This window comes from Choristoneura fumiferana, chromosome 4 (genome assembly GCF_025370935.1).
Source record: "Choristoneura fumiferana chromosome 4, NRCan_CFum_1, whole genome shotgun sequence".
NCBI lineage: Eukaryota > Metazoa > Arthropoda > Insecta > Lepidoptera > Tortricidae > Choristoneura > Choristoneura fumiferana.
In genome coordinates, this window is record NC_133475.1 from 8,401,715 (window position 1) to 8,426,799 (window position 25,085).

General features: G+C 37.4%; 1 protein-coding gene across 3 annotated transcripts in view; it reads left to right on the plus strand.

Moving 5' to 3' along the window:
* The window catches only part of uif (sushi, von Willebrand factor type A, EGF and pentraxin domain-containing protein uif), a 99,960-nt gene that overhangs the window by 25,217 nt on the left and 49,658 nt on the right, over positions 1-25,085 (plus strand). For all 3 annotated transcript variants that reach the window (XM_074086786.1, XM_074086787.1, XM_074086788.1), the window contains exon 2: positions 18,821-18,902. In XM_074086786.1, coding sequence (XP_073942887.1) covers positions 18,828-18,902 — 75 coding nt within the window. In that variant the 5' untranslated portion in view covers positions 18,821-18,827. The remainder of the gene's footprint in view (positions 1-18,820; positions 18,903-25,085) is intronic.

Sequence of the window (25,085 nt, forward strand, 5' to 3'; positions counted from 1 at the left end):
TTTCTTATGGAACTAATAAATATAATGACGGTAGTTAGCGTCTTGAAAACAGAAAGTTAAATATATAATTTTCTTTATAAGTAAATACCTATATTATTATAACAGCAACGTCTAAATCTTATAATATTAGTAGAAAGTAGTCAAAGGCTTAGAGAGGGTTAGGCAGTATTTAAATTACTTGTAATGAAAATACGTAATTAGTGATTGGTCATTCAAATAACTGATGCTGATGTAGTTTGTAGTTACGAATAGTATTTCAAATACTACAGCTTCAAATACATTTAAAGACCGTATTTATATTTAGGTGCGTGTTTGAAAAAATAGTGTTCAATAGATTACGTTAATAAATGCAAAAGCAAAATTATGTGAAAATGTCGTACATTCAATATGACAATAATGTGAAATTATAACCCTTGTAACTTTTGTGGTACGGGGCCAGACACAAAGTACTTTATATTTTAATAGTTAAAATACAAAAGCAATCTCTCCCCAGTACTGAAAAAGAACGCTAATAAAAACTGTTAAAATAATATCTTAAAATTTAAGATTTGAATTCAGCAGAGTCAGTTTCTAAATATACTTATAAAGCGCACTCTATTATCACAGCAACATTGCTCTACTTCTGTCGTAATCTAGCAAGTGAAATGGGCATATTTCCGCAAACAATATCACGACCACCGGTGTCTGAGATTGGGTTCTATTAATAAGTAAACGGGCCGATCAACTATTTTACCCATAGTTTGGGCGTCCCTGCGTTACCAAAATTGTCTCTGGCGTTACCAAAAAATCGTACTTCCAACAAGATATTTCACGATTTAATTAGGTTGAACTTACGTAGGATGGCATGTATTCATGTACATCATCTATTAAATTACAGAAAAATCATGTTTGTTGTTTGAAAAATGTCCCGGACAGATTAGTGTGGGTAAAAAAGTTGATTGGCCCAAACATGTAGCGATTCCTTATAACCGTTAGTGCATTCTCTCTCTAAAGCCTACTTGACCGATACGTATAGATTTTATAAATACATACAATTTACACGTAGGTATTCTTTTATTAATATTCTAATATTTTGTTTATTTTGCAAAAGAGGTGTTCTTTTTTATAGCAGATCCGGGACGTAATCACAAATTAATATTGCTACAATTATCTCGACTTTTAACTAAACCGTTAGGTTTAGGAGGAATGAAAGGAGGAAGGAGGAAGGTTCACGGGAAGAATGAAGTACCTAGGTAGTTTTATCTACCATTTCATTTCACCATTTCCTATCATTTTTTTTCTTTTCATTCTTCTCGTGACCACGGCCGCTGCAATGTGGCCGAAATGTCGAAGTTATTTAAGTCGAGATTAAGCCTCGGATGAGCCATTAAAGTTGGCCGTTGTTGGTATCATTATTTAAAGCTAGTTGAATAAATAAACACTTCATTTGTTGATTCGAATAATATTGGAATACAAAGGGATGAGAAACCACCAATGACAGCCTTTTTTACAAAATTAAAAGGACCCTCCACTCCGCACATTTTGCTTAGAAGCAGGGCTCTGCTGATACTGAATATTTATAGATATAGCCGTTGAAGCATATAATTTGGCATACCTACTTAGAAAATTGTACGGAACCCTCGATGCGCGAATCCGACTCTTAATTGGCTGTTTTTTGTAAAAAAAAAGTTTCATCATAAGTACTTAGGTGTGCCACTAAGTTAAGATAATATATAATTAACCACAAGCTAAGAATGCTATTGAGAAGACCATAATGAATGAAGACGAATGGCAAAAGCGAATTGGCCGAATCATGACAGACCAGCAAAACTGGCACGAGCAGCGACCAATTGGCAGGCATTTGTTATTTGTGCCATGTCGCAGCCGGCGGCGAACGCTAAATGCGTAAAACAACTAACGGTGTCGGTTCATCGAACGGAAAGTGGTGCTTATAATAATTTCGCCACCTGCCGTGTAGGGGAAGCCTGCTCGCTTTATTTGGCGCATCCTTTAGGAAACACACTACATTGGTTTCCCTCCGCGATTAAGGTTACGTAGAAAGCGTAAGGTTGCTTATTTCAACATAGATTCAACGAACATAAAGATAAATGTTAAGTAATGTAACTAACAACATGCGATAAAACACATAATAATAAAGTAAATATTTCAACTCGGCATTGTTTCAAAAAAAAAAAAAAAAAAAAAAAAATCTGGGTGTTATCTTGGACCGCACTCTGTCATGGACTCCATATGTATGTGAGATTAGCAGGAAGGTGTTTGCTGCGATGGGATCCCTAAGACGCCTTCAGAATTTCCTTCCATTTGCTACCAAGGTTGCGCTTGCACAGACTTTACTGCACCCTATTTTCGATTATGCTGACATTTGTTATCCCGATCTTTTAGAAGAGCACTTGAATAAACTTGAGCGAATTCAAAATCTGTGCATTCGGTTCATATTTGGCCTACGTAAATATGATCATGTTTCTAATTTCCGATCACAGCTCAGGTGGCTCCCCATCCGCTTTCGCCGAAACTCTCACATTCTCCATCTTCTCTACGGCATTCTCTTTACCCTGCAACTCCTTGCTACCTCAAGAGCGATTTAGCTATGTTACTTCTGTTCGTTGCTCTCAGAACTTCCTCCTTACTGTCCCACTTTCAAACTCTAAATTCTATGTTTATTCTTACACTGTCCAGGCCACTCGGTTGTGGAACTCCCTACCGATAGACTTGAGGCGCGCAAAGTCCTTGCCTATCTTTAGGTCTATGCTTAGGGAGCACTACCTGTCATCTTGCGTATAAATGTTATAGTTAGCTTATTTATGTGTTGTTATGGTATCTATCTACCTATCTATCTGTTTAGATTTGTTGTGTATGTGTATTGTATGTGTTAGTTTTATGTATTCTTGATACAGCTATAATCTACTGTAAATTGCACCACCTGCTAAAATGTATTCCTTATTTCTGTCCATTGTAAAGGTTGCCTGGAAGAGATCGCTCTGAAGCGATAAGGCCGCCTATTGCTTACCTTGAAAATCTCTATGTATATACTTGTTTTCTCTGTACTGTTTACTGTATTGGTGTGCAATAAAGAGTTATTGTATTGTATTGTATTGTATTGTTTAACGACACTTACTCGGGAACTCTAAAACGTGCCTAAGTGCCACATTAAAATGTAGCCGGGTTGAAATGAAATTCAAACAAAAGCAAAAATTTAGTTACCTACATTTCGTTATGTCCTCGGGCAACCACTAAATTCGCTACGTACGTGGATTCTAAACGGGGTCTTTATGTTTTCAAACTTTTTAAAGCACTCATTACGCGCTTACTAATGTTTATAGAAGCGCAGCAAAACGCCTTTTTAGGGTTCCGGAGCCAAAATGGCAAAAACGGAACCTCAATAGTTTCATCAAGTCCGTCTGTCTGTCTGTCCATCCGTCCGTATGTCACATCACAGGCATTTTACTCGAAAAACACAGATGTATATCAATGAAATTTGGAGTACAGATGTCTTGTCAAAGCCGCTATTTAGTTTTGTAGTTAAATTACAAAAATAAATATTTATAGGGGGGGTACTCCATACACGTAATAGAAATTAAAAAAAATATTTTAAACTCGCATCATCGTGTGGCACATAGTTCGACAGCTCTTTTGAAAAGATAGTAAGGTTTCTCAAAAACTTTTTTGATTAAGTGAAGATTTCCGGAAATAATCGCTCCCAAAGTAGCAAAAATTGTGTCCCCCGCCTCTACCATGTTTTTTTATTTTTATTTGACTGGATGGCAAACGAGCAAGTGGGTCTCCTGATGGTAAGAGATCACCACCGCCCATAAACATCTGCAACACCAGGGGTATTGCAGATGCGTTGCCAACCTAGAGGTCTGAGATGGGATACCTCAAGTGCCAATAATTTCACCGGCTGTCTTACTCTCCACGCCGAAACACAACAGTGCAAGCACTGCTGCTTCACGGCAGGATTAGCGAGCAAGATGGTGGTAGCAATCCGGGCGGACCTTTCACAAGGTCCTACCACCAAATGTAAACCGTTTGTCCAAAAAATATGGAAACGTAACTATAATAATAAATATAAAAATAAATACTTTCAACGAAAATTGGTTTCAACATGATCGTATATAGCGTTTTTGAGTTATTGCCGAAAAACTGCGCTTCTCAACAAAAGGACGTAAGTGCCGTGAAGATACGCTCTTTTTCTGGTAAAAGATTTTTTAGACTGTAGTAAGTGTTTTAATTGTGTTATAACGCACATAATATTACTTGTTTTTTTTTTTCGTAATGGCCACGGAACCCTATCTTGGGCGTGTCCGACACGCTCTTGGCCGGTTTTATATTTCGTCTTCTCCGGCTTACTTTCGTTTGGATCTTCGTGTCCAACTATTTGAGTACCGACTTTTACTTTTTGGGGTCGTGACTCAACAGAAATAGAAATAAAGGCTCTTTAAAATATCGCTGTCACACACTTATCTATGAAACTTGTAATTCAACTTTATATTTTTAAGACATTGGCAATAATGAATGTTATTATAATTAATATTTATTTAGGAGAAACCTCCAGCATACTTGAACATATCTCAACCAAAATGTCTTTAAATACTTTTAAGTTTTAAAACCCGTCTTAGCTACGAAATATCGTTTCCTAGCTTTAAACTTCGCAAACGCTCCGGACATCTTTTAACTATTTAGTATGGATTAAGTTGTTTATTTTATGCTCTACTAAAAATACTTTTACTCTAAGAGAACCATACGGCATGTTTCCGTGTGTTGACTTCCCATTTTCTAACTAGATTTATGTCTGTTAATAGAATTGCGCCGGTCGTTTAAGACAAGAATGAGCCTCCTTCCGCGCCACTGGACTTGCAAGTTTAAATGGAAAATACCACGGAGACATATCTGGAACTAAATACTTACCTTTTCCTCGTCTGGTTACTTCTTATAAGCACTCATATAGCACGGGTTTTATTGCAGAAAGTAACGCAGTAAACACTTTTGAAAATAAACGAAGAAGCAAAGGTTCAGTCCTCTATTTAGTTCTAAATTTCATAGATCAAAATGAGACTTCAATAAAAGAAAACAAAACATAGCGTATACCGTTAACAGGTGGTTTAAAGAATCCGCCTGAGACGGGCTAATTTCTATTGATGTAGATCTCGCAATAGCTTTCTCGCGACCCGCTAATTACCAGTCGATACCACTCACGTCGTTTCACGAATCTAATAAGGGAGATACAAGATAATTGTTCATAATGCTGCCATTAACTACCACCGCAGGAAGTACGAGCGAACACAACCTACTGACCTACAAAAACCTTAAACCTAAGTACCGCCTAAGTCTTAGGTCTTGTCCGGCCACGGAAACACCTACTTAATGTCCGACTACATGGCTTTCTCGACGTTAATCCACTACTCTTGTCTTAAGTTAAAACTGAACTTACATGTGTATAACTAAGTACAAATAGAAATTCTTTTAAAAATATGAGAAACTCTATTTTCCTTTCATCCGGCGCCATTCTCGGCGTCTTTTTCCCTTCGTACCTATTGAATTATGAATATGGAAGGCACGTCCCCAGGCTCCATATAAGGAGAGGGAATAGGAACAAGGGGTACCAACCTAACTGTAAAGCAGTCAATGGACGAGTGACACTGACAATGAGAAGCCGGCGTACCGTTTTAGGCGGCCGTCACGTATGTTTCGAGTACGTGTGCGTTTGCAGCACGGACCACGTATGAGTTTCGAATGCGCTTTAATAAAACATAAATAGATATTGCTCAGTGATGTATGTATTCAAGAAAATGAGCTAATGATGAGATCAGCTTGATACGTTCCTAACGATTGAACGGCAGATCTGGCAGATGGTATGTGCTTCGTGATCGTCGAATTTTATTACGACGGAAGTCGTGAGTGCTCAGCTTTTTGCTGGTCAGTGATTTATCGTTTTCAAATACCTTACTGAATCGGTAACCAATTAGTATTGCTAATATATTTTGTATTTCACGTTTTTGTACCATCTACTGGGTCTTTTTCTACCATTTTCTTTCTTTTCTCTTCTCGTATATCGAACGTGAACAATTGTATCCGCGTGACAAGCATCAAGGTATATCACTTTAATTACCTACGCATTATTTATAAAATATGAAAAATAAATATAAAGACGTTATTTCTCCTCAATCTACACAAACAGTTGCGTTGCGTTCCGTTAGCAGCTCGGCTGAGCGAGCTTGATTAACGAAGCGACGCCGACATACGTGATAAGGCTGAGACTAGCTTTGCATAGATCATCAAACATGTTTACTAAACACTAAGTTAGGACTGGCAGCGCGAATGCGAGGCTAGATTTCACTGTGTGTCAAAGCAATGCGCTAATCCTAACATGCTAACGAACACCTAAAGCTCGCACAGTTTCGTCTTCAGATGAATTAATTAGATTAGCTTACATTAGCACAGCTAACATCAACACTGCACAGATTGCGAATTAAGCCTTAAAATACATGTATCAACTCCAAACTTCTACTTCTAGTGCTTCTTTAGATTTATAACCAGACAGTCCTTTTAAAACAATGGAGAATAATTCGGTTTTAGAAGTAAAGTTTGGTCTAGAATTTAAAACAGCTGAACGAGTTTAAGTGTAGCCATTTTCTTGCCAAAACAGCGTTAATTTGAAACTTATTTTGGCAACAAACTGGTAAGTGTCCGAATTAGACTTGCCCAGTACTATGGGCGGGAGATATATCGAGCTATTGCAGCGGATTTCTGTGGCGCGAGCTCTGGCCATCTGTTACGCTACGTCCAGCGGTATTTGGAGAACAGATTGCTGGATACAGTTACAATAGCGAAGTGGGTCAGACAGTGTATCACAAGCCGTATGTTGATAAACACTTCTGGTAATAAAATGTGCAGCTTGCAAGACAAACTGCTCGGGTTGCACCCACTTTCTGCGATAGCAACCGTTTTAGTGACATTTTAAACAGTTTTCACTGCACAGATGTGTGAGGGTAAGTTATTTGAAATAAAAAAAATACTTAAAGCCTCAAAATTTTAATTAACATTTTTTTTATTATGATTAACTAACATACCTAGTATTATAAGTCAACCTTTCTACTAACAAATTATATTTAAGTTTCTGAAATAAATGGTTTTCTTTGTTATTTGTTTAATAAGTACATTTCTCTTAAATGATTCCTGAAACTTCAGAACGACACTTAAAATAAGACAAAAAGTCGGTAACTTAAACGAATGAAGTTAATAACTGCGGCAACAAATTTAATATTGCGACGGCGGAGAAGAGACAAAAATAGCTATTTTGTGTATTTTTGTGACTGGAATTACTTAGTTAATTTTTATTATACCAATTTCGCTAAAACTTGGCTGGAATCACTTTGTTTTGGGTGGAATGCGAGTGCTTAAGTAATGTAACGATGTAAATTATTTTACTTTGTGCTAAAGCATACAGGATAAATTTTAATAAGCTTTCTATGGTTTTATGTTCGTGCTTTCTTTAAATAACATTCCAGTAAAAAAAATTAATGCTTTTATTTAAACAGTTCAGTAGAATAGCTATGTTCCAGTATAACTCGTAGATCAAGTATTTGAGCAAACGAAATAACGGGAAATCCAATTGACGTCAATCTTGCCATTACTGACCACCCCCTTTGATGCAGCTACGTAACTATACTAGTTTTTTCTACTAACTTTAATAATTTAAACACACTAATTTTAAATCTATCCAAACTATCTAAAATGTGTGATGGTGCATTACTGTTCTTAGACGCAGATTTCAAAGAAACTACTTGAAGTTAAAGATAAAAATGAAAAATAGGAAGCTAGACTCGAGAAAGCAACGTTTAAACGGTCTTTTTGTATTTGAAGATTAATGGCATCAGTAGTGTTTCTTCGCTCGACTAAAGTTGATTTATCAATTACTACCCAGATGAGAAATTAATAACTAAGTACTAATTGTTAAAAACTAAACAATTTTTCGTAGTATTCAATTATTGGACGTGATAAATATCATATTTTAGTGGTGAAATACGTGTTTTAAAATCATCTTATTCAGAGATTGATATGCCACTCAGTCTCAAGATAATTTCGAACTAAAAATTACTCAGAAAACATTCTAAAGTGGTGTCAATTAATCGTCGCTGCGGGAAAGAGCCGTAATTTAATCTGTTTGTCAACCGCTTAGGAAAGCTGTTAGTATTGTACGAAAACGCTTTTCGAAAGCAAAAGCCGAACGGAAGCGGAATGCGTTATTACTTCCTATTGTCCGTCCAACATTAGCCCATCTTCGAGTAAGTGCTCAAACAGTTTGTGCAAAGAAAAAGCGCCTCTCACTTTCTTCGAATCATATTATCTCACACGGCCCACGTCTTGATGTGAAAGTGAATATTCGGCAACCAATCAATTCTCGCCGGTGAACATTCACAATAATTATTGCAATCAATCGGACGATGCGTTTGTCAATCAACTTTTTCCGGTAGGCATCTTATACGATTAATCACGTAATGATTGCATCAGATGGCCCAGCTGGATTCCTTCTGGGTGTGAAAACCTCTTGTTTGTCAATTTAAGTGAAACAAATAACATCTTATCTGATTTAGTTATCATCGTGGTCTTCGGGCTATAGCTATCCATCCTCAGGCCACAGGCCTCCTCTTAAATTGGCCCAGCGCTGATTGAGAACTTCCCACACACCTCCATTGCATTTCAGCTGTATGCAGCTTCGCTATGTTCGCCTTCACTAAAAAGGAGGACTATATTATTATGTCAAACCACTAAGCTACACGGCTACTACAGGCAACTACATTTCAAGTACCTGGTATATCCTTCCACAAATTCTTAGTATCATTGAATCCCATTCATTACCGATGTGTCCGCTTTTATTTTTCACTCTGTGTCAACAAAATGTTTCACCCTCTCTAATTGCATTGTAACCAAAAGGGCTATCCTCCAACCTCCAACATCTGCATCCGACCTTCATGCAAAATGTACATAACGAATGAGTTCGATGTTTCACTGTCCTATTCGATTGTCGGCCACACCCGGTCGACGGGTCTATATCGACTGGTAGAAAAGTGTTAGTCATAATGTAATGTTTGACATGACTCTTTTTTTTCTCTGAAACCATTTAGTTTTCAGAACAAACTTAACCTAACCTATAGAGTTCTACAGATGACCATTTAAAAAATTATGAAAAGTGTACGGTTTGAGCGGGAAAAAAATTATGACTAACAATAATTATGACAAACATTACATTATGACTTACAAAATTATGGCAGTCGAAAGGATCCCCCGGTCGACTTATCCAGCTGTGCCAGGCCCTATACTACGAAGTGCAAAATTCGAACTTAGTATCTTGCCGTCCTGCTGGCGCTAATATCATTTAATACGAGAGTGAGAGGAACGGTACGATACGAATTTCTAATTTCGAAACTCGTAGTAGCCCCCAAGGCTACCAGGGTGTCGTTCTTATTTTGAAGTTACGATCACCGGTCGTGTGTAGCGCGACTAAGCGTTGTGTTATGTATGTAGAACAATATACATATCAAACGTAGCAGTGGTTCGTAGCGTCAATGCATAACGTTAAGCTGCCTTAACCCTGTTATATGACTATTATATTACACGAAAGTGCTAACGCTATTAGTGCGTTACAAGCTAATTTACATAAGGATAGACCGCCTGGTAGAAAATATTGGAACATGTCCTTTTAATACAAGCCTTTTTGCTGGCTGTGGGTACTTTTTGTTGGCTGTACTTTTTTATCATGCCATCTACAAAACCGTACCAAATGTCAAGTCAATCCTATCTCTAGAAGGGGATGGATTTTGACTTGCAAAATTTGAAAACAACATGCACACGTAGGTACTTAATAAAAAAAGGTGGCAAAAAGTTTTCAGGCTAAATAAACGAAGTTTTAAACCGAAAATACAGAACTCCCGATGCATTGTTGATTGAATAATCCGAATAATTAATTAAAATCTGTATGGGTTAATTGCGTTCATTTATGCACTGGCATGTTTGCTTGCTCACCTGCATCAGCGTTTATACAAAATAACTACTCGCATAAAACATAATGCAGTGGTAATTTCAATACAAATATTTTGGTTCGACGGTATGAAAAATAGTAGTACTACGAGGAATACGGTAAAATATTTAATCGCATCGCAATATTGCTATGATTTCTTTGTGAATTGAAATTATTAGGTACCCAACCCATCATCTCATCCACATAGATACCGTAAAACGAGGCTACTTTGCCCCCCACTGGGTAACTATGCTCCAGTTCTGTATTTTGTTTAAATGTCTTGCAGGTCGAAGTCCCGGTACCCAATAAATTGATCTACTTTACATAAATACATATATGAACATACCACAGCATAATAATTTTTCAAATAAAGCAAAGATTACGAAATTTGGCGCAAAAATCGGTGAAAAGTAGCCTCGTTTTACGGTACCGATATATTTTTTTACCGAAAATACATTCATGGTCAGAATTATACAAATCTAAGGCAGAGTGCCTCGACAAAAAACTATTATCGGTCCACCCATTACTATTTCTGGTATAGCGGATAACTGTACAGTAACAACAGGGTCAACAAAAATAGCTTCAGCGTAGCATAATAAAGTCAGAAACCTTACAGATTAGTAACTAGCACTTATACTATTTGACCCACTACTTTTACGGTTTTAACGGTTCTTATCTAAATAAAACCTGGCTTAATCCGTACGGCATATGAAAATAAACAAAAGCCATCAAAATATTTGACATTCCAAATAAAAACCGCCTACCGCAGAAACACATAACTGCGTTATCTAAAATACGTTGAAGTCCTCAGTGCTTGTCGTAGAGTAGATTCTTCCTTAATTTACTTGAGTTATTATTGTTTTTTGACGTTATGTCCACACAAAGATATTGGACAATCAAATTAATATTCAGGACAACTTTGGTCGTCCGTTGTCCTTATATACAGGTAACGGTGTTTCGGATCGTTAGCCCCGTTCTGTTTACCGAACGTAGAGCTAGAATCCGATATTTTTAGCAGGAAGCAACCGCATTTGTCATCGTCATAGGCAGGTGAATGATTGGTCTGACCTTAATGTTCAGACTTGGGTGTAAATCGATTTCTTTCTATCCGCCAATCGAAGAGGCACGCCTTAGTTTGTTGCTAGCATTAACTCGCGGTACTCAACATACAGTATACGTTTCGGAAAGTAAAACGTCTTTGAACCATATTTAATCTCGGTCGAGTAAGGCATGTGAAGGCAATATTTGCGGAAAAATGTAACTGGTATTTTTAGATATCTAATATTTAATAAAAAAGTATATTTAGAATAAGATTATCCTCTAAGTATGTATATGTCGGCGGCCGATCGTAAAATCCGCCAGATCACGAAATTCCTAGGCATATCGTGAAATGCCGCCATTTCATGAATTGGCTAAGGGACATCCGCCATATCGTTCAAAACTCACCGTTTAACGATTTGCCTAGTGACGTTTAGGCAGATCATGAAATTCCTAGGCATATCATGAAGCGCCGCCATTTCATGATTTGGCCAGTTTAGGCAGATCATGAAATTCCTAGGCATATCATGAAACGCCGCCATATCGGTTCTGGCACTTCGCCGGCCGCTGCCGCGGCACGCTCGCTTCGCTCGCTCGGCTCGTGCGTCGTGATCACAATTAAAACTAACCACTCCTCGCTTCGCTCGTCGTACCTAAATTTTTCTATATAAATAAGTAACAACTAGTGAATACTTTATTTATCAACAAAATACTAACCTCTATAAAATACGGGCAGACGTCCATGGTTTTTTCACATTGTGCACAGAATACGTTTGATTCACATAAAAAGAACGGAGCTGATGTTCAAAAGCTTCTTTTGCACTTATTATTTGAATTCAATCACTAGTTTCGGTTTAAAGATCATTTGGTTGCAACGCCGACATTTTTCACGCGCTAAACAAACACGACCGGTCAGCTGGTCACGGCCGCCATTGCATACGCAGCGCCACCAGTGGCCAAAAAAGAAACTATTTTACGATGTGCCCGGTATAGAGCTAGGAATATCGACGAATGCGTTGCTCTAATCGATCTGCCGTATTATTTCTCAGGCACATCGTGATATGCCTGGCCAACGTTTAGGCATATCATGAAATGGCGGCGTTTCACGATATGCCTAGGAATTTCGTGATCTGGCGGATTTTACGATCGGCCGCCGACATATATAAGGGTACACTTAAATTATTTTCACAAGTACAAGTACCAGCAGATGTTCCTGCACTCCGACTTCTGGCCGGAGGGTGTGGTGTTCTGTCGTTTTAGGGTAGCGATGAAGATGACTTTCAAAAATCCCTAATTAATTCTTGTTTTTTTGTTGCATGTCATTTTTATGTTTTTTGTATGTCTTTTTGTGTACCTATTATTTTTCAAAAATCGAAACAAAGATTATTTTTAATGAAATTCCTTGGTTAGATCCGTTTACAAACTTAGCGGCGTAAATTGGAATAATCTGGAGAATTTTCAACATTCCTTGAATAATTTGCTTTTGATGAAGCTCGGCCAAGAAGAGCCGCCGATAACTGAAGCGATCAAAGTTAATCTTCGTGTTCAAGTCGCCTTAAATAACATATTTAAGATTACATGGATGCTACAATGTTTCCTAAATTCATTTATATTACAAATTTATCAACAATGTTCTATAGAAAATACGCATTTATAAAATAATATTAATAAATACGCATTAAGTAAGTAGATAACTATTGTCTAAGAGCTGAATAATGTCATCATCATACACTGTTCCCCAAGACACAGGTCATTTCATTACCTAGTTTGGGGGTCGGAATGTAAGGTTCATTGGCTGTGCGATAAACATTTTCGTTTCATGTCATTCAATGTCAAGTTTGAGTCCATACATCACTGATCGTTAAAGTTTGTTGATATGACAAAAGCTCTTGACCACGACACAGTCATACTATGTTGATTTTTCATCTCGATCTTTCCATCCATATGTCTCAACTCAAAAACCTAACTGCTACAATTATCTTCTTAACGTAGTTCTCATACTTGCTCAATGAGTAAATTTCAAAGCGTGAGACAATATTTCGAAAACCACCTGTTTTAGCCGGGCAATATTAAGGAGGTCATTTGCCCGCAGATTTCCCATTGTGACAATGGTCAATTATGAGCGTCTCGCCCCGATTCGGCTTCGTAACGGAATGTGGGACCGAAAACCATATTTAAATGAGCAATAAACAGTAAAATGGGATTAGCACTATTCACGCCGGCGTTCGTGTTCTACGCGCTTCGCATTACATTATGGCCACATTATGGCATTTCTGTTGTTAATCTTCCATTCTGACACTTAATTTAGGTTGCCATGTTTATAGTTATTTGACAAAAAGTATATACACTGGATGAAAAGTTTCGTCTGGCTATTTAGTGTGGTAACCTATTTTGACTAAAAATCTAAATTATAATACATCACAGTCATCACATGTACAATAACAATGCGTTAAAATATGGCGAAGTTAACATTAAAATCAAAAGGTGAATCGGCGGAAAACACATCGATAATTAATTAAACAATAGGCATCAACCGTATCTTTTGATAATGACGCTACCAACATTAATTAAACGGCAATTAAAATTGTGCCAACATTGCCCGCATTGAGCAATCCTGGTTTATCGTTACAAATTATCGCGACCGAAAACAATGGAAGTGTCGCGGCTAATCTCCTTTGATCGCAAAATGTTGCGGTTACGTATTGGGACGGTGAGAAACTACGGGGCCGTGGCCTGGATGCAGACAGCTGAACTGTACCTAAAATTGGAGCCGGATTTATTTCGTTGGTTAGACAGATGTTACGAGTGACATGTCTTTTCGGGTGTGATTTTACGGCTTTGATCTTGAATTGAAATGTAAATTTATTTAATGGCAATGTCGCTAGGTAATCTGTCTTATAATCGTCCTTGTAATTTTTAGTGACACGGCTAGCATACGATCCCTACACGGTAGATGATCGATTTCGGAGTCTTTTTACAAGCTTTATCGCAATTGGAATTCCAATTTTTGCCCACTTATAGTGAAAGAAAGAAAGAAAGAAAAATGATTTATTTACGGTCCCAAAAGTGCCACCACCAAACACAAAAAAAACAATAATATATTACTATACAAAAACTTAATTAACTTGAAATTTGATATGAAAACGTAGATAAGCTGGCAATTTATCATACGATCAACAAAAAATACGGTCCAGTAGGAAAAAAAACTTGTTTTTAAAATAGTTTCTTAACAACAACTTATTCTACCATTAAATTTAGGGTTGTAGGTATTAATCTCAAATTGTAACTATACGAGTAATAAGACTAATCTAAAGTTCTTCTAACTTTAACAATGCCACATACACCCAGATCGCTGGGCAAAAATCACCACAGATAAGGCCCTATACTACGAATTGCAAAACTCGAACTTCATATGTTACCGTCCCGCTGACGCTTATGTCATTTAATACGCGAGTGAAAGGGACGGTGCGATACGAACTTCGATTTTCGAGTTTCGTAGTAGCCCCTCAGGCCAAAAAGCAGATGACGGGACGATTTGGAACGTATATCGACTCAAATTGGCAGGATTGTTAGGGTAGAGACGCGTAGAAAGAGAAAGGGAATGCCTTTGCCCAGCCGTGGGACATAACAGACTAATAAAAAAAAACTTTAATAATATTAGCTAACTACTTTAAATTCCCAGTAGCTTACTCACATCACAAAGAACGTCTTACATTTTTCTCTTACCACTTCTTTGGTCGATTTCCCGAAAATATTTACTTGCGAAGTTGTGATGAACAAAGCTACTTTTCCGTTTTAAAAATTAACTTCAGTTTCATGCTTAAGTAACTACCCTAAGTGTTCATTAATTATGTTTACCGGAGAATAAAAAATATTTCCAAGAATACGAATTCCTAAAAGTTTGATGTCTGCGAGGGATAGCAGTACACCTACTCAATTATTTACATGGTTTACTTAATCAAGACAAATATTAACACAAAATGTTCTAATAAACTTGTAAAGAATGTTTGGGTCGCTTTCTAAAAAAAAGCGAAGTTTCTGTGCGCTCAGCGTATTCACTTCCCTATTTTAATCAATAATACAATATAAATCTACCTACAATCAAACTCTTCAAAACTAAACGTCATGTGAACATCTATAATTAATTGTTATCAGTCAAAGAACGCCGCAACTCACACGCGTCTAGGCCATCCACCAGAGCTGTGTGAGATGGTAAGCGATATGCGAGGAAAAGATCGAACAATAACGAAACTGTGCGATAAAATTGGTGAGTTTTATCTGCGCACATAGCTTAGCTGCCTCAAACAGATTTATTGCATTTTCTTATCCATCATTTCCGGACTATATTATAATTTACGTCACACTGATTCGAACAAACTTCTCAAAATGAGAGGACTAGGCATAAGTTAGTTTTAAAATCGGAATTGTCTTTGAATAGGAACACTAATGGGAACATACGTCAGTTAGGTATTTGCACATGAAAAACTTAAGTTTTACATTAACAAAGTTGTTAAATAATTTAGAATTAAATGTTAATTCTAAAAACCTAGCTGTTTCCTACATTTACGGAAAAGCACATGGTAAAATTGCAAATGTTATTTTGCTCAATAATTTCGAAATACTCTGAGGAGAGCCCTTTAAATCCCACTATTCACTGCTTGAGAGGCCATAGATCAAACACTAGGTCACTAAGGCTTTGGTGGATGCGAAGCCTTAATCCACATCGACACAATGCATAGAGGCGTGAGAACAGGCCACGGGGGCACGATGCAGACGAGACATTAGGAAGCATACTGCCGCTTTCTGAGACGTCAATTAATTTTTAATCACACATTAACGACGATTTAAGAAAACATACAGTTGAATAGAGAACCTCCGACTTTGAAGTCGGTTAAAAAACTTGAAGGCATCGTCCTAATAGAACGCGAATGCGCGATCATCCTAACTGACAATCGCAGGATCACACGATTGTCAGTTAGAACACCTATTCGAGTTCAATATGTTTGATCGCGCGTTCGTACGAGTATAGTCATCATCATGTCAGCCGAAAGACGTCCACTGCTGGACATAGGCCTCCCCCAAGGCTCTCCACTCAGACCGGTCTTGTGCTTTCCGCATCCACCGCGATCCCGCGATCTTAACCAAGTCGTCACTCCATCTTGTTGGAGGTCTACCGACAGCTCGTCTCCCGGTCCGCGGACGCCATTCGAGAACCTTCTGGCCCCATCGGCCATCCGTCCTGCGAGCAATGTGCCCCGCCCACTGCCACTTTAGTTTCGCAATTCTTCGGGCTATGTCGGTAACCTTAGTTCTACTGCGGATATCATCACGAGTATAGTAGCAATATGGTAAATATATTTCTTCACTTACTTTTATGTAATTTTTTAAGCATTAAATTACTAAAAAAAAGCGGCCAACCAAGCCTGTCTGGCCTCGAGCAGTGTAGGGTTCCCTACTAAAAATGCGGAAAATATTTTGTGATGTTTATTCGATCATAACAAACAAAGACATATTTATACAGGTCGCATAAAATAACAGGAAATTGACAGAGAATGGTGAAACAGGGGGTTAAAAGATCACGTTAGATAGAACAGTAGATTGTTTAATTATGTAATGTAATTCGGTAACACCAAGTGTGTAACAATTTTGTACAATAACGTTTAAGTCAGATCGTATCTAATAATAACATACGCAAAGTGCTGCTAACGTTTGAAACTAGTATTATTCAAGCCTTTCTCTCCATTACAATGATAATCTTCACTGGATTAAGATCAAGTAACCGCTTGGGAACTTCAACACAAGTCTCAATTCATATTAAACCTGACTAAAGTTACAACTTTGTTACATTTGTCACCCTACCCGGACTCGAGCGTTTAACTGACTCATTTCCGTGGTCACGTTTATTTATGAATGACCTAAGAACTTGATGACATTTTCGATTATTTTTTAGACGTCATGTACTCCTACTAGATAACCTGGAAACTGTAACATAATCTTCTACCGTGTCAACGAAAATGTGCCTACGGAATTATACGGAATAAATAAACTGTTGAATAATGACCCACCTGATAATGACTCTTTAAAATTATTCGAATCTGCCCGGAAACTTGTATGCGAAACTGTTTTGCATACTAAAACCCCCTGTTTAGCAAACAAACTTCATACTGGATTGAGACTTTCAAAGTCTATTCAGTTCAATAGTTCTGTTTATTTACAAGGTTTTGAGCTCTGCAACTGACTATTCAATATAATTCTGTAGATGCAGTTTCAATACAAACTTAACTGGAAAACGATATGAAACGCTTTGGAGATCTTTTCTGTTAGTTTCCAGCGATATTACTTTCCGCAGGCAGTATCTGAACAAGTAAAACCTATTATAGTTTCTTAGTATCCGTTTGCTTTGAAAGGATAGGTAAGTATAAACGTTTGCATCTTAAGGTATCATCCCAATGTTGACGACTGCGACCTGCGACCGCGACTGGATCGCGCGACCCACTGCTTAGTATGAAAGCGTCGCTTGCATCCGTCAGTGCTTCATATTACTTAATTCATACCAAGCAGTGGATCGAACGAACCGCGTGACGCGTGTTGTGGTCGCGGTCGTATGTAGGTAATTCGCGACCGAATATCGAAATGTAAAATATTTCATTTATATAATATTAGTAGGTACTTAGGATTGAGCTAAACGAAGATTCATTTCGTCGAAATTTTAAATCTCAAAAATACTATTTTTTTTTTTTTGAAGAAACACATTCTTATACTAATTTTAGGTCGTTTACTTATTGAACACGTTTGGTTTTATGTGAAATAAATAGACAATACCTAAAAAAAAAAAAAATTTAGCTCGTGTGATATTTATATTCCTCTCATTTAATTATCAGAAAACTAATTCTTGACGGTTGTTTGATGTTTATTAAGTGTTTTAAGAAAAAAAAATTTAACGCGTTTTATCTCTAGACAATTTCAAACTGTGTATTTTGGAGTACTGCTTCCTCTTCCGTTAGTTCGTTTTGTTTGTTTTTTTGTTTATACTCTTTATTGTACAAAAAGGAAAAACAAAAAAGTTACATAAAAAATCGCCCACACATTAGCAAATCAATCTCTGATCTAAACCTTACCTCTTTTGATAAAATAAACATAAAATCTCATTGTAGCTCTTAGCTTATGGTGCGATGCACCTTGGTAGGGTAATTGTTTTACAACAGTTCCTACGTTGATAACTACTCTTACTACTTTCTCCACTTTTAACGACTCAAATTAGTGAATTAGTGTGAGGCTCGAAGTTTATTTTCAACTTGTATTAGCTAGGTCAGGTCTTGTCTGGCGTGTATGTTGATGATGTGATGTAACACAAAGGCGTGTAATGCTTGAGGCACGCGATTCATAATTAACGTTACTCAATAATTTTAAAATTTATAGCCTCTCGTTGTGCTTGTGTAAGATTTTTTATCTATTGATATGACACGTAAACTTAGACAGTCGGTAATCTGTGATGAAATTTTCTTATATTATTTCTTAGTCACTAAACTGCCTTCACTGGATTGAGCATTTTCAGTCTGAGTGGAGACCTGTGCCCAGCAGTGGAATGTATGTCGGCTGGTATGATGATGATAATGTTTAAACTGATCTAGCTCAGATAACTCATCCAATAGCATGGCAGCGAGATTTTTTTAAACGTTGTTGATAAACCTCGCTTTCTTTAGCGGTAACGCAGCCAAATTTTCGCATTATGAACTTGTCTAACATATTTTTTATGTATTTTCACAGATTAACGATGTTGATAAGGAGTCCGACGGCACTCTGTGTCGTCGCGCTACTACTCGCCGCAAAGCCCACATTTAGTTCAGAGGTAAGTTCGACACTAATTACTTATAAGTCTTCATTAAACATTATTAGAAATTAACGAGGCTAGTAGTCGACGTTACTGGACTGAGAGCTGGCAGTTTTCTCCGTCAAAGCATAAGCTTAGCTATTCAAAGAAGGACGCTGACAGCATCTTCAGAACCATGCCCAAAAGGACTCATTTTAATCATGTTTTTTTTTTACTTTAATTATTTTCTTAAGATTTTTATTTGTAATTTTAGCATAGTTCTTTTTTGCATAACCTTTGAATAAATACTATTAAATGCATTATAACAGTTAATTTAAAGTTTAAAAAATTAATATTAATGTACCTAATGATATGAATACACTGACGCGACAATTACGCAGTAGTATCGCGTCTATTGCACCGCGCTTTTGACGTTAGCCGATGTGATCTCGTCCAATAAAAACCGGCCAAGAGCGTGTCGGACACGCCCAAAATAGGGTTCCATAGCCATTACGAAAAAATTAAGTAATATTTTTCTAAGGATTTCGTATTTTATACAGAATCTTCCAAGTTTAGGTATATTTTATACCTTAGGCTGCTATTTACTCATAAATTACTAATAATTCTCAAGCAAACTTAACCGTTATAGTTTTCCTTGAAAGTTTGATATAATTAATACCATCCTGATTTTATTGAAAATTTTCCACTCACCGGTTTAGATTTTAGAGGGGGGGGGCATTTTTATGAAAATTTGCACTTTAAAGTTGAATATTTCGCAAACATATCACTGAATCGAAAAATCGTCTTAACAACCCCCTAATGGTTTTAAATTACCTATCCAACGATATCCCACACTATAGGGTTGGATGAGAAAAAAAAATCACCCCCACTTTACGTCTATGGGAGGTACCCAGACAGACAGACATGGCGAAACGATAAGGGTTCCGTTTTTGCCATTTTGGCTCCGGAACCCTAAAAATCCGACTTCCCAAACTAAAAGGAAGAAAATAAGCCTAGTGGTCTAGTAGAACTCTGTTAAGTAGCTAAGTAATTTAAAGTTCAACAGTCGGGACCCATTACTAAGAGTTTTTGAGCGTCACGATTTAAATGGGTCCCGACTGTTGAACTTTAAATTAGCTACTTAACAGAGTTTTAGACTACTCGGCTTATTTTCTTTCTTTTAGTTTTGGCAGTCGGTTTTTTTTTTTTATTTAATGTTTTATTTTACACTTTTTTGATATTTATGTTAAAACGGTAGATTAAAAGTATTATAATCCATAGTATTTAGAATGGGCTAATTATTAGCTTTCATTTGATACCCATATCGATGGTGGAAGTCTCAATTGGCGTAAGGGACAAAATACCGAAAATCACTTTTAAACATAGAAAATTAGAGTTTTTTTTTCTCTGTCGATTGGTAGTATTCAAGTTACGATACGGCCCTTACTTTTGCTGTTATCAACATTTATTATTTTAAAATAAAATAGCTTAAGGGACATGATATAAAATATTTGAGCTGAAAAATGGCGTAAATGTATTATTTTTTTAATATTTGGGTCGTAAGGGGCTGTGGCAGTCTCATATGTCCTTTAAGACTCGGCTCATGTCGTTAAAAAAAAACCCAACAAATATAATAAAAGGGCGTATGGGTCAATTATTGTTTCATTGCCCTTTACACCCCAATATTTTATAACGAATAAGATAAAAAAGCAAGAAGTTGTTGGGCGTAACCTTACCGCCTGTACCTATTTCTTGTACCTAACATCAAAATACTAACGCGTCTACCTATCGCTTCCACGCGCTGAGCGTTTGCGCATTGCACATTCGGTCAGTCGTGCCAGACACGTCAAACACGGAGGACGTATTTGATTGCCTACGTTTGTTCTTTGTCAACGCGCGTATTTTTTTATAAGATCCCAAAAGCAAAACAAAAAAAGAAGATTAAGTTGATGAATCCCCTAATGGCTTGACGTCGAGCTAACATTTCCGTAATGGAATTTCAGTCAAGGATGTTGAGGTAAATTTCTCTTAGCTACTTTGTTTATTTTAAGCTATCCTAACAGCTGTCCTGACAGATCCTAATAAAAGAAGCCTGTGCCCAGCAGTGGGAAGTATATAGGCCGAGATGATGATGCATATATAATAATAATTGGCCTGTATTATTAATTATGTATGTTGAGAGTTAAAAATGGTATAATCGGAACGTCGTAAGGGACATTAAAAAACAGCAATTTATAAAATAAGAAATACTTTTATGGGCGTAAGGGGTATAAAAAGCAAGAGCTAGAGTAAATTATCGCTCGTAAGGGACAGTAGCAAACAGACATTTAAAAAAAAGGTGTAATTGGTACGTCGTAAGGGGCATTAAACAACAGCAACTTATAAAATAAGGAATACTCTTATGGGCGTAAGGGACATCAAAAGCTAAAACTAGAGTAAATTGTTGGTCGTAAGGGACAGTAACAAACAGACATTTAAAAAATTGAGGTTACTTTATGGGTGTAAGGGGCACTTAAAGTGAAATACCTTGCTTGCTTCTTTTAGTTCATTGAAATACCTTGTTAATGTTAGGTCGTAGGAGGCATCAAAACAGATGGTTTTTAGAACTTGTAGTGATTGAAACAACAACTCAAGCAAGCATACTCCCAAATGTGCAAGAAACAGTGCAAGCAAGCATGCAAGAAAGCATGCAAGCAAACATGCAAGCAAGCAAGCATGTAAGCAACCACCTAAGCAAGCTTGCAAGTGAACATGTAATTTTGTCAATCAACTCAACAAACATGCAATTTTATCAGCCTGGGTTAGATGAACATCGCGGGCTACCCCGATCCCGCGATGACCGGTCTATGGTATCTCCTCCAGCGCTCATGAAGCGGGCTGGCGTCCCACTCCCTCACAGCTGCAAGCAGTGTGTTGGAGGAAGCATAAATAGTGCAAGCATGCATGCAAGCAATCGTGAAGCCAGAAGGCAAGCACGCATGCAAACAACAAATCAAGCAAGAATACTCCCAAATGTGCAAGAAATAGTGCAAGCAAGCATGCAATCAAACATGCAAGCAAGCATGCAAGCAAGCACGTAAGCAATAATGTTAGTACGCCAGTGGTGGTAGTGAAAATCAGTTCATCATCATCGTCATCAACAACATCATCAGTTCGTTTATCGCTATCCTGCCGGAACTATGCTATTTTCCGGGATAAAAACTTATTTACTTGGCGATTTTTAACAGCTGCAATATCTTCCTTGACCCTCTCAGCTATAAACAAACAAGTCAGCCATAGCCGAGCATTTGTTGGAGTCAGGACCAAACCACTGGATTGAGCTTTACAATCCCAAAATTCTGTCCACGGAACGTCATTTCTACTCAAGAATGGTACGTGAAGCAGTTGAAATAAAAAAGCATAAAAATGACAACCGGGACAATGGATATAAGCTTTCATCTTCGCGGAATCCTGTTATTAATAAGTGTCGACGTCGGGATGAGTGTTGTGAGTCGGTGTGATGGGGTGACAAATAAAAATCACCAAGTGCGGGTAGTTAGTGATACGAGTGCTGGTACTATTAGTGATCAAGTGCGGGTAGTTCGAAGGACTCGCGCTCATAGTCAAAATACCACAAACGGGACTTATCACGCTATTATTACACAAGTAATACTTACCTCGACGTTTCGGCAACGTTACAGTTGCCGTGGTCACGAGTAGACTGAAGTGTGGGGTGTCAAGTCTGCCTAGCAGCGCGAGTTCTTCGAACTACCCGCACTTGATGATCACTAATAGTGCCGGCACTCGTATCACGAACTACCCGCACTTGGTCACTTTTATTAGTCACCCTATCACACCGACACACAACACTAACAACGTCCGATCGTCCCTCCGAACATTCATCCCGACGCCGACACTTATTAATAACAGGATTCCACGAAGATGAAAGCTTATACCCATCGTCCCGGTTGAAATTCTTATGCTTTTTTATTTCAACCGCTACACGTACCATTCTTGAGTAAAAATGACGTTCCGTGGACAGAATTTTGGGATTGTGAAGCTCAATCCAGTGGTTTGGCCCTGACTCCAACAAATGCTCGGCTATGGCTGACTTGTTTACCTGGCGATTTTTAACAGCTGCAATGTGTTCCTTGACCCTCTCAGCTATTGTTCTTTTCGTCTGTCCGATATAGGAACTACCACAACTACAATCAACCCTATATACACCCGGTGTTTGGAAGGGAACGGCATCCTTGGGTGTCCTAATATGCCTCGCAAAAACTAAAACTAAAACTTAAGAAAATGTTACAAATTACATATTATTTAAGGGGACGTGCAAAAAATATGGCTTTTGCGCGTTATTTTAAATAATTAAAGTGGTTCTTTGAGTTAATTCACTATTTTTTTTAATTTTACTACTGGAACTTACGTCCAAATATGTAGCAAATAAAATATATGATGTCCTATAAGACCAAAAATCGGTTACTACATTATTTATTTATTTACGGTTTATGAGTGTAAGGGGCTATGACACCCGTACGTCACGGGCGTAAGGGACAGCTATTTTTCTTATTAAGCTTTTTACGAAAATGTCTATAGTTTCACGTTGAAAAGCAAGAAAATTCAAGATTTTACGTAATTATAACGTCCTGCTAAGTTAAACATTAACAATGCTGTGAGGGTTTGAAAATTAACAAAAACTTCTTTTCGCTCTCCTGAAAAGTAGCATTTTGTCCCTTACGTCAATTGAGACTTCCACCATCGATATTGTTACAATACAAAATATATTTTTTCGTTCCCCCGCCATATTTTTTTTCGCAGACGCCATATTGAAATATTATATAGCCTATGTCACTCCGACAGTTATGACAATTCCAATGATACTTACCTCATATGTTAAAATCCGTCTAGCCGTTTAGGCTGCAGGGAGGACCAAAGAAATGGACATACATACCCACATACATACATACATACATACGCTCGAAAAACATAACCCTCTTTCGGGCAGTCGGGTAAAAACGGTAGATACTTAATTATTTCATGCGATTTTGACGCAGTCAAAAGTCAGCTTCAGTATGGTTTATCTAATTGCATGTACCGGAAAAATGGACTTCCTCTTTTTATTCCTGTGTTGCATCCATTATTATTTGACGACCGGATAGCCAAGTGGTTAGAGAACCTGACTACGAGCGAAACTTGAGGTCCCGGGTTCGATCCCCGGCCGGGGCAGATATTTGTATCAATAAGAATATTTGTTCTCAGGTCTTGGACGTTTAATAGTATAAGAATGTATTTATCTATGTATATAGGTAAGTATGTTTATCTGTTGCCTAGGAACCATTACAAGCTTTACTTAGTTTGGGACTAGGTCAATTGGCGTCAACTGTCCCATGATATTTTTTTATTTATTTGGAATAATCCATTTGGACGTTTTTGGATTGACCAGAACAGCGAGCTTTATTCCAATATTCGTTGTTCAATGCACAATCAGTGGAATGACAACGGTGATTTAGTTTTACTCAAATACACCTACATTTTAATTATGTAGAACATATACAGCGTGCTAATGTATACACGACTGTATTAAAGTATAAATAAAAAAAACTGGAGCCAGTACAGCCGGGTCGTGCTAGCTAAAGCTAAATTATGTCTATACTAGCCTGTTGCCCATGACTGCGTCCGCGTTGAATTCGTTTATTGCTATTTCGCGGGAAATATGCAATTTTCCGGGATAAAAACTAACCTGTGTCCTTCCCCGGGACTCAAATTATCTGTTTACCGAATTTCGTCTACATCGGTTCAACGGTTTAGACGTGATGAGGTAACAAACAAAGAAACAGACTTACAAACTTTCACGATAATAAACCTTTCACTTGAATCACTCTATCAATTGATAAAAACCACGTTAAAATCCGTTGAGTATTATAGTTTTAAAGACTATATATTTTATACTTTGTAGAAATGATAAAGAAAAATGATAAAGATATATGTAATAGTAGCCTTTAGGTACCCGTCGCTTTGCTGGCGTAAATTATTTTGTCGGACAGTTGAAGTAAAACTCCAGAATCTTGTTTATAATTATAATTCCCATGGCAATTACCAAAAATTACATCGAGGTCATTGTTGCATGAAAAATGCCCTAAGATGTGGAACACATGATAATAAGTAGACTTAACAATTGATAGTTTTTTTAACTTGCTAGCGTTTGCTTGTCTTTCAAACAAACACTAATACAATCGGCAA